The 10899-nt window shown below is 41.7% G+C and overlaps 1 protein-coding gene across 1 annotated transcript in view; it reads right to left on the bottom strand.

Annotated features, from left to right (window-relative positions):
• Nucleotides 1-10899, bottom strand: part of col28a1a (collagen, type XXVIII, alpha 1a) — an 87036-nt gene that overhangs the window by 66530 nt on the left and 9607 nt on the right. The window contains exons 6-10 of the mRNA XM_020585977.1: nucleotides 10637-10690; nucleotides 9003-9047; nucleotides 6644-6670; nucleotides 6341-6385; nucleotides 6211-6255 (exon numbers count right to left, since the gene is read on the bottom strand). Of these exons, the coding sequence (XP_020441633.1) occupies nucleotides 6211-6255; nucleotides 6341-6385; nucleotides 6644-6670; nucleotides 9003-9047; nucleotides 10637-10690 (216 nt within the window). The remainder of the gene's footprint in view (nucleotides 1-6210; nucleotides 6256-6340; nucleotides 6386-6643; nucleotides 6671-9002; nucleotides 9048-10636; nucleotides 10691-10899) is intronic.

The raw sequence follows: 10899 nt of genomic DNA on the forward strand, positions 1-10899 counted from the left end.
CATAGTATGGATGCTGAATCAGCATCCATACAATAAGTGTTGTGCAATAAACAAGCATGTGACAAGAAACTGTGAAGCACCAGTTAAATGCTGAGTGTGGCAGTGACAAGCACCCGGTTTAAGTACCCAGTTCAAGGGTACGTAACTTAGTGCTGTGCTCCTCTCAGGGCCTAACCTGTCAGGTTTGCTCGGCTGCACCTGCCTCTCTCACCTCCCTCTCTTACTACTTCTGTCTTGGTTCACTCCACATTGCACACCTGCCACTGATTCCTTGATTAACACCAGCTGCATTCACTTAGTCCCTCACCCTACTTATACCCAGCTCATTTACTACTCCCATGCCAGTTTGTCGTTGCTCTCAGACCGACAACCAGCACCATTCTCTTCTCCTTCATGTATTTGTATATCCACTTAGTTTTTTGTCTTCTTTCGCTCCACCCACTCTGTTTCCTCCTCTCTACCACCTCCACGGACAGTTACCTCCGGACCATTGCTCCTCACCACCCTTCCAGCCTCCACCAGCCAGGTCGGTACACAATCATCAGATGCCATCTGCTCACTGCCTGTTTCTACTCTGCCTCCTCAGCTATTTCCCACCTCTACCGGCCAGCTCAGGAGTGACCCAAGCATCCACAGCTAGGCCGATCTCATCCATCACTTCCTTGAACTATTTAAGTAACTGATCGACGCCCGGTTAATTTTTCCCATTATCACTGCACTTGTATATATATAGTCTGTACAGCACCAATAAATATTGCTTGCACTGAAGTCAGCTCTCTGGGTCCGATTTCTTTATACACTCACTCCCCCGTAAGCGAGTGTTCATAACAGAACGAACTGGCCAACATGGGCCCTGCTGACTCTGGTGCAAGCAGCTCTCCAGCGTATGCCCATCTTGGTGCACAGTTGAAGAGAATGGCTCAGGCACTGCAGCAACAACAGGTAGCTAAGCTCACTTCAGCTATCTTGGATTCTCAGACCACTCAGTATACACCCCCAGCTTATCCTCCACATTCCGCCACCCATTCTCCCAGGCCCCGCCGGGATCCTCCGATACCCGAGCCAGAGACTTTTGACAGCAGTGTCGAGAAATGCCGGGGGTTTTTGCTGCAGTGCCGCCGGGGATTCGATCAGCAGCCCCGGATTTCTCGCACAGACAGAGAAAAGATCAACTACGTAAGCAATCTGCGGGGAAAGGCTCTTACCTGGGTCGAAGCTGCGGACGCTCAAGGACTATTATTCGGTGCCACCATTACAAAGTTCCTGGACGATTTACGGTCAGCATTCACTCCACCCGCTCATCAGAGCCAAGCTGCTAGGGCACTTATGACTATACGTCAGGGGGCACGTTGTTCTATGGATTACACCGTGTGAGGCGTGTTCTTTATAATGAGGAGAGAAGACTAATAAAAGGATATTTCAGTGTGAAATTTATTATGCATTAATGTATCAAAATTAGCATGTGCACATGGATCTTCACTGTTTAGGATAAACAGAAAAGTCTGTCCTCAACTTGTCAGTATACAATATTTGTATAAAAAGGCACTACTATCTAATTGGTCAAAAACTGTTGGGGAGAAGCCACGGTTTAAACTTAACTCTCCCATTATTGGTCCTTCAGTCCGTCCATCCTCCAATTGTCCTCTCTGCTCCAATGGTCGAGGACAGTGCCCTAGAAAGGGGAGGAATACCTATACTGCCTTAATTCCTACATACACATTCACTTCTTCCTTTGATTCCAACTATCTGATCCATTATAGGCATTGCCTTCTGTTTCACTAATTAAAACTGTTCTGCCTGTGTGTGTGCGTGTAATGGTTCTACCTTTGAAGTTTTCTCCTCTTCAAGTTCACTACAGCCCCCATACTCCTCCAACCCGATCCCTCGTGGCAGTTTGTGGTTGAGGTGGAAGCGAGTGTTCATAACATAGCATAAACAACAGTCTGCTGGGCATGCTTCTCAGGTTTAGGAAGCATTTGGTTGCCATCACCTGTGGACTACAAAATGCGTGTGCACGTGTTCGGCAACAGCCCGTCTTCGGCTGTAGCTACTTATGGACTAAGGAGAGCTGCACAACAAGGAGAAGGAAGGTACGGGACAGACACCTGTCAGTTTATTGAACGTGATTTCTATGTAGATGATGCCTTAAAATCCGTCCCCACCATACAGGAAGCTACCAATTTCTTAAAGAGAACGCAAGAAGTGCTGGCAGCCTCAAACCTTTGGCACCTGAAAATAGCATCAAACAAGGTTAAGGTCATGGACGCATTTCCAGTTGAAGACCAAGCCAAAGATCTTCAAGATTTGGATTTGTTCAAAGATAATCTCCTGGACCAATGTAGCTCTGGCTTAAAGTGGGACATAATGGCAGACTATTTTACGTTTCACGTACCTCACGCTGAAAAACCATATGGTGCAGTCTCATATCTTAAGAAAAAGAAGTTGGGTTTATCCTAGTCAAGGCAGAACTCGCTCCGCAGCCAGAGCTCACAGTCCCTAGGCTCGAACTCTGTGCCACAGTGATGGTGGTCAAAATGGCAGAGGTGATAAGCGAGGAGATTGACCATCCAATAGACAAAAGCAGTTTCTACACTGACAGCAAGGTGGTTCCAGGATATATCCAAAACCAATCAAGGCACTTCTGTGTCTATGTAAACAACCATGTCCGCTGCATCAAAGAGTCGACAACTCCAGAGCAGTGGCACTTTGTTACAACAGACCATAACCCCGCTGACCACGACTTATGGTCAGTGCCAGGCAATGAGTTACCAAACACGACTTGGTTCACAGGACCATGCTTTCTTCACAGCTCTCCAGACATCCAGCCAGAGCATCATGAACTGCAGGACCCAGACAATGACGCAGAGGTGCGCCCAGAGGTACAAACACTTATATTCTGGGCTCAGAACGCTGGGAGCATTTTTCCACATGGAGGTCACTAAGCAGGGCTGTGTCAAACATTAATCATGTTGCATAATGTTTCTCTCGTGCCAGAACAAACATGGATTGTACTGGATGGCACATCTGTAAAACAGCCATCACTCCCAAACTGGTAAAACAAGCAGAGACGGTAATTATCAGAGAGGTACAGCTTGAATCATATGCAGCTGAATTCAAATCTATCACTGAAAAACAGAAGCTCCCCAAAAACAGCCCACTAGTAAAGCTTAACCCCAACATTGGCAATGACGGACTACTGAGAGTAGGGGGTCGCATCACTCGCGCAGGGCTAGGGGTTAATGAAATGCACCCTATCATCCTACCAGGCATTCATTACATCACAAGTCTTCTAGTGTGGAATCATCATGAGAAGGTAAATCACCAAGGAAGACATTTTACAGAGGGTGCTGTCCGAGAAAGTGGTCTGTGGGTTGTATGGGCAAAAAGGTGTATCAGCAAGGTAATAAACAAGTGCATCACATGCAAAAACTTAAGAGGCAAGTGTGAAGAGCAAATAATGAGTGATCTGCCAGTAGACCGACTCCAAGCAGAGCCCCCCTTCTCATATGTTGGTATGGACATGTTTGGCCCATGGGAGGTAGCCACGAGGCGAACTAGAGGCAGGCAGGCAAATAGTAAACTGTGGGCCATACTTTTTACCTGCTTATGCACTAGAGCTGTCCACATTGAAGTAGTGGAGGAGATGAGTTCTTCAAGTTTCATCAATGCATTGAGGTGTTTCTTTGCGTTACGAGATCCCACAAAACAGCTACACTTGCATTGCGGCACTAACTTTACAGGTACACACAAGGAAATCACAGCAAATGAATCAGGTGCCGACAAGATACACTATCTACAGGATCAGAAGTGTACATGGCTATTCAATCCACCCCATTCGTCCCATATGGGGGGGGGGAGTATGGGAACGGATGATTGGAGTGGCACGCCGGATACTTGATAACATGCTGATGCAAGCTGGTCATGTCCAGCTCACCTATGAAGCTCTAACAACCTTCTTGGCAGAGGTTGTGGCCATAATAAATGCTCATCTGCTACTACCAGTGTCATCTGATCCAGAGTGTCCTCACATCTTGTTACCTGCAATGCTACTGACACAAAAGACCCAGGCTGTGGCCCCAGGCTGTGGTCCCAATCTGTGACGATATCAATCCCAAGGAGATGCTCAAAAGCCACTGGAAGCGTGTTCAACTCCTTGCAGACATTTCTGGAGCAGATGGCGCAAGGAGTATCTCAAAAGCCTTCAAGCCCGTCAGAAGTGTTATCACAAAAGAACTCTTATTAAACGAGGAGATTTGGTTCTCCTTAAGGACAAACCAACAAGAAGGAATGAGTGGCCGATGGGTGTAATAACACAGGCAGTTCCTAGTGAAGATGGTATCATTAGGAAGGCTGAAGTTAGAGTTGCCTCCCAAGGGAATGTTAAGACATATTATAGACCAATTCCAGAGATGGTTTTTCTGTTATCAAGTGATGTTTGAGTTCTATGTCGTCATGGTGTCCATAAGATACCGGGCGGGGAATGTTCTGGCTTGTATATGGCCTTAATTTAGTTATGTGCACTGGCCCTTTAAGTGAGACAGGAAGTGCACAACGAGGACATATATTGCAGTGCAGCAGTAAATAAGATAGCAAGAGTTAGCGGTGGTTGTGTTCATTGGACGCTTTCTAGTGAGTGTATGAAAGGCATGCTCTGTAAGTATTGCTGTAACAACAACACATGAGAACAAACATCAGATACAAAATAATAAGATCCAAATAGTTAACATTATTATAAGCTAATTATTTACAAGGGATTTAGCATATCCATGCATAGTTTATTAGTTGTGACGTAGCTAAGTCAAGTGCATTTTGATTAGCATTATCTGCTGGAAGCTGTGTTTTATGTATTTCCTTTCAGTTTACTTATGCATATATGGTATTGCTGTTACAGTTTCACACCTGCCATATAAAGAACAGTCTAAACCCATCCTGGCGTTCGTGACTAATTGTGTGGAGGTATTTAACTAACTGGATAGTGGAAAGGGTTTCTATGAGGCCAGAACAACTACAATACTGTAAGGCTGATGGATACTGATACTTGGTGAATGTTTTCATATAAAATGTTTAGCATTATACCTCTGACAGTGTAGGTGCAACTCATGGGAACTGGAGTAAGATCAGAGGGGCATAAAATCTAATGGCACTCAGACGAAGGCCGATGTTGTTTTACTGTTGGGAGCATCAAGCACCTAAGGACAAAGGGAATGGATAATGTGCTCAAATCCTAATTGTCTGGAACAACGTTTGCTCAAAGACTACAACCAAACATTACAAGTTTGGATTCTTTGGTTTAGAAAGGCTACATTAGAAAGGGGATAAGGCCTAAACCAGAGCTCACATTCCACAAGTGCAGAGCAGGAGATGGACTCAGAGTGTGTGGCTTTCACTGCAGCTCACATTGTTACAGCACAGATGTGGGGGCACAGGAATCTTTCAATTTGACCACACATGCATTCCGGTCTGAATGCTCAAATGCATCAAATTATCTTACATTTTTACATTAAAGCACACCTGTTTCATAGGTGTTCTACATGCCGGTGACACCAGACTTTAAACTCAACATTGAATGTTGTTGCTAGCTGAAAGCCCCACACAGCTACTAACAACAAATCCCCCATGAAATTCTAGAAATTCCGGCCTACTGTTTTGAATGATTATGAACCACACAGTGTATAATTTGATATTTTGCACTTATACACATTGTGAGCGTGAGATGAGAAAATTGCTGTCAGTCACAAGAACAAGCTGGAATCAAGCTCGACTTAAAACACTAAACTTGAGACTGATATCATGTGTATTTTCCAACCATGTTGCATAAGTCCTACTATATTTCTGCTCAGTAGATTTGTTAAATGAGTTCTGAATTTTGCTAAACGAGCTCACTGTTTGCAGTCTGTATGCTCTGAGTTTTTACTGAATTATTTGTTTTCTTTCCATACTTATGTTTCAAAGGGCTTCTTGTAAATGTTAGCAAAGTTACTGTGGTGACCAATATAACACTGATATAAATGACCAGATTTACCTATTGCCAGTTATCTGAAATTTTCTATAATCAACTCCTTGCTATTCACAGTGACTACAAAAAACTGTGTCCAGTGTAAGGGCAGATATTTCCTTGATGTGTTGCAGTGAGGAGCCACTGTCACCTGGAATATAATAGACAGCCCTGCCATTCAAATGTGCATTATATGCAAAGACATAAATCTTCACCTGCTTTCCCTTGGGGCCTCTGGGGCCAGCTGGTCCATTAGCACCCTAGGAAAGACCATTAGCACAGTATCAGTATATTTGTAGCAATAGTTGTAATAGCAAATAAATAAATAAAAAACACAAAACCTACTTGTTCTCCCTTTTTACCGGGGGCACCACATTCACCCTTTTCTCCCTACAAAAAGCAGCCAGTTAGGGTACAGGTAAATAAAACGTAAAGCAACATCTTTCTAGTCTGGGCACTGAACCAAGTCAAACTGCCTTACACTGCAGCTCTGCAGGCTTTGTTGCATTCAAACTATGACAACTGACAATGTGTGTATTAATGATATTGCTTATTTTTATGATATTTACCTGCAGTGGTGAACCATCATAAATAAAAACTACCATTAAAGAATCAGAACAATAACATTTATATTGATACATTACATACCATTTCCCCTTTGATGCCAGGTCGACCCTATAAAAAGGGAAAGGGAAGGTAAGCTTGTATCAAACCGTAAACTGTCCATCAAACGTCATGCTAAAAGACAGTCTCAACCAATCAACATCAACATAGGACTATGTAAAGTACAGGTGGGAGCACAGGAGATTCCAAAGACTAAAACAGTGATATTCTGGCCACTGAGGGTGAGAGTGTAATGTCACCACACAGCCACTAGACGGCTTCTTTGTTTCCAAGTTTATCCTAGTGTTGTGTTTATGTTCTTAGAGCAAGAAAAACTGTTTGCCGTGTTAAGAGAAATCATGTCGCTAGAGAGTGAGAAACTCATGCTATGTATATCATTGAAAGATCATCGTCTGTAAGTACATAAGTTTATACTGCTTAACAATGTGCTTTATGTTTGATTGCAGTAACAGGGAAGTTAATTGCTGTAGAGCTAATCATATTTTATTTTCTTATTTCGTGGTTTTACCACTCATACTGTACATATCAATTCCTGGCACACTGTGCACCGAATGATAAGGAATAAAAAACCATTTAGTGCAATACATGTGTGGATGGGTTATCTGTCTGCCTAGCAAAGGAATCTTCAGAACGCTCCCAAGCAAGGGCAGAACAAGTGACAAGAACTTTTAAACAAACCCTTTAGAATTCCCTGCATAAATTTGCCCTTAAATATAATCAGATCCTCACCTAAGTTACAATAATGAATTAACTTAATAAACCTAATAACAGATCAGTGTATTATTCTTGTCCATATTGAATAAGTCATTAGAACATTCACAGTGGAGGTTGGAAAGAGTACGTGGCCCTCAGCTAACTGGAGTTAATGGACAGTGAGACCAGATTGGAGATGTGGGTTAGAGCTACTTTGTGTAAATATGGAAATGGCTACAAAGTAATTTCAAAGATCTTAGATATTCACCACTACAGTACAATTTGGCAAATTGTCCGAAAATTGAGATAATTTAGTACCATGGTAACTGTCCCTAAAAGAGGGCGCCCAGCTAAGGTGGTGCTGAGGTCTACATACAGAAATCATGATGCATGGCTGCACAAAGGGGCAGAGGTCACTAAAGCAGTGCTGGCCTTTGACAATCCAGTATCAGAAATGACCAAGAGGCCATGAGACAGATTGTCTCTTTACAACTAGAAGTCCCACAGGAACAACAAGAGTATTTGCAAGAAATGCTAGAATGCCCACTGTTGAAGGAGGCAGAGTCCAAAAAGACAATGGACAAGCCAGAAAAAGATGGGAAGGTGTTACTCGACTCGAAGGAAAGCACACCAGTGACAAAAACAATCCTGGTGCAGGAAGAAGAGTATATGGAGGAGTTGACAGTAAACTTGTATTCTCCCATCAAACCTGGACCGATGGAGGAGGAAATGGTAGCCCTTTGGGAAGAAGAGAATGAAAAAATGGAGAAAAATGCAGAATATTTGGTCATGGATGAGTGCAAGGAAGAACTGGATTTCGAGGAGAAAGAGAAAAGCAGCCAGAGGGGTTGGAAAAGAGAAGAATAATTAAAGAGCAACAGCTAAAGTAGGAAATTAAGATACTTAGTAACAATAATCATGAGGCTTTATGTTTTCTTTGTTTACAACAAGTAGTATTCAAATATGTACAGCTAAAATGAGAAATGATTGTACTGAAAGATTAATGAAAGTGATTTTATATTTAGAGTGTAAAGTTAGGTAAAGTAGTCAGCTATTTACTTATTACATCATATATACTGTAACTTGAGCGTATTATTTTGAGAAATGAACCAATGTCGGCTAAATACTGTGCAAAGCAAACATGGTCCTAAGTGGCCAGTGTCACAGCTTTTATTGGTTATTTCAGACAAAACTCCACACTTCCTCAAAGAGCCAGAGTATACTGGTTCCTAAAACTTCTCAATAGAATGGCATCTGAAGGTATAAGGAGGTAGCTGCCCATAACTGCAGGTTATTGTTTGGGAGGATTTGGGGTCTTGTCCTGAATTAATGACATGTAAGAGGGAGGTCTGCAGGGAACTCTGTTCGCAGGTTCATAGTCATCAGTTACTGAGTGAATATCTCTGCCAAGAACCTAAAGCAGTGTTTGGAGCTTTAATATGGTTCAAATATGCCACCTTAGTGCGAGAGGTTAAGCTGTGTTCCTGTGTCCAGGGGTTAGCATATCGTGGCCTTCAAACAGAGCACCTTGACAATTTCTTCACTATGAATAGTAAAATGCTCTAATAATAGGTTCAGTATAATCCCTTCAGAGCTCCCACCATGCTTCTCAAAACAGAATGTTACAGTATGTAACATGTAATCAAATTGAAAGGACAGTTTGAAAACCCTGTAAATATTTCATGATTACCTCAAGCCCCTCCATTCCTGGACGTCCGTTAATGCCAGATTCCCCCTACAGTGACCCGGCACAGACAAAACAGTATGTCAAACAATTCATTTCAATGTCAGTGTCATAAAGCACATTTAAAACAACATGAGTTTGCCAAAGTGCTGTACATGGTGAAATAAGGTAAAAACATAAAAGGAAAAAAGAAAGGTACCACATCTCTTTTCATCGGTACATATACCGTTTACCTATTTATGGAAGAGAAGTTCACATTAATTAATATTATTAATGCTTTAGACACAACACGGGCACCAGGAGTTGTGCACATTCATGTACTATCCTCTCGTTTTTAGGAAGAGGCTCTCTGGTTTTATTGTTCTGAATTAATTACAGACTATTTGGAATTATGATGGGTCCAAAGCTAATCTAGATGGAGCCATTAAACATTTAATGGCTGGTAATGAGCAAAATGAGTAGCCTTGGGGACTTTAATTGATAGAAGCTTGAACTAACCACAGAGTTTGTTTGTCCAATTTAAGGGCATTGACAATTATAACACCCAGGTTTTTTTACGGTCGGTTTTTGATAGTTTAGAAACCCTAGGTTAAAAACTGTGATGTTACATGTACCACTTAAGCCAAAAATAACAAGTTCAGTTTTGTTTTCATTCAAAATTAGGAAGTTGGAGGCCATCCAAGCTCTAACTTCCAACAACATCAACATGAGCAGAACAGTGGAACAAAAATTCTCTGTTTTCTGATGATGAACCCTAAAGGGAGGATATAGAGAAGAAATAAAACTGGACCAGGGATGGAGTTTTGGGGGACACTGTAGGACAAAGGAACACTGGAAAACAAAGTCACCGAGGCTAACAGAAGAACTTTTGTTACATAAATAAGACCTAAACCAAGTTAGAGCAGTATCAGAAATTCCAATGGAATTTTCAAGGTGAGCCAAAAAAATAGTATGATCTACCATATCAAAGGCTGCTGAAAGGTCTGAAACCAAAGGAGCCACACAGTCACCTGTGTCACTACTTACAGTGTGAATAAATCCATAAAAGCTTTAAAAAGAGCACATCCAGTCCTATGAAGACTCTAAAACCACACTGAAACAACTCAAACATACCATGTCTGTCTAAGTAGGACTGAAGCCATACTAATACTACTTTTTCCAGGACTTTTGACAAAAAGGGAAGTTTAGACTTGGGTCTAAAATTTGAAAGTACAGAAGGATCCAAGTTTGTTTTTGTTTTTGTTTCTATTTGTGGCTGGAGACAGTATGTTGGAAAGCCAGGGGAACAATCCCAGACCCCAAACCCCAAATTAAAAAAAATTAAAATAAAGTATCCAATAGAGTTAAAAGCCTCCTTAAGAAAACAAGGGGAAATAATATCAGAGTGTTTAAGGTTAAAAATAGTTTCTTAAAAAAAGAAAGGGATACTGGCTCAAACTGTATGAATGGACTCAAACAAGAGAACAACAATTTGCCTTCTGATATTCAAAACCTCAACAAAAAAGTTAAGGAATTTTCAGATATGTCATCTTTAGGAAAAACTTGGAGGGGTTTAGAACATTATTTATGGCATTGAATAATAATAATAATATATTCGTGGTCTCTTTCTTTTACCAGTTCTGGAGACAATAGAGACTTACACGAGATCCCTTTGGGCCTGGCACTCCGTCAGACCCTGGCTCCCCTGGTTTCCCCTAGATGAAAGTAAAAGGGGAGATTGTGCAGAATAATAATTTTTGGGCCATTTTCCTTTTTGGACTCTATGTACAGTGGGTACGGAAAGTATTCAGACCCCCTTAAATTTTTCACTCTTTGTTATATTGCAGCCATATGCTAAAATCATTTAAGTTCATTTTTTCCTCATTAATGTACACACAGCACCCCATATTGACAGAAAAACACA

Source organism: Monopterus albus, unplaced genomic scaffold, assembly GCF_001952655.1.
Source record: "Monopterus albus unplaced genomic scaffold, M_albus_1.0 scaffold390.1, whole genome shotgun sequence".
Taxonomy (NCBI): domain Eukaryota; kingdom Metazoa; phylum Chordata; class Actinopteri; order Synbranchiformes; family Synbranchidae; genus Monopterus; species Monopterus albus.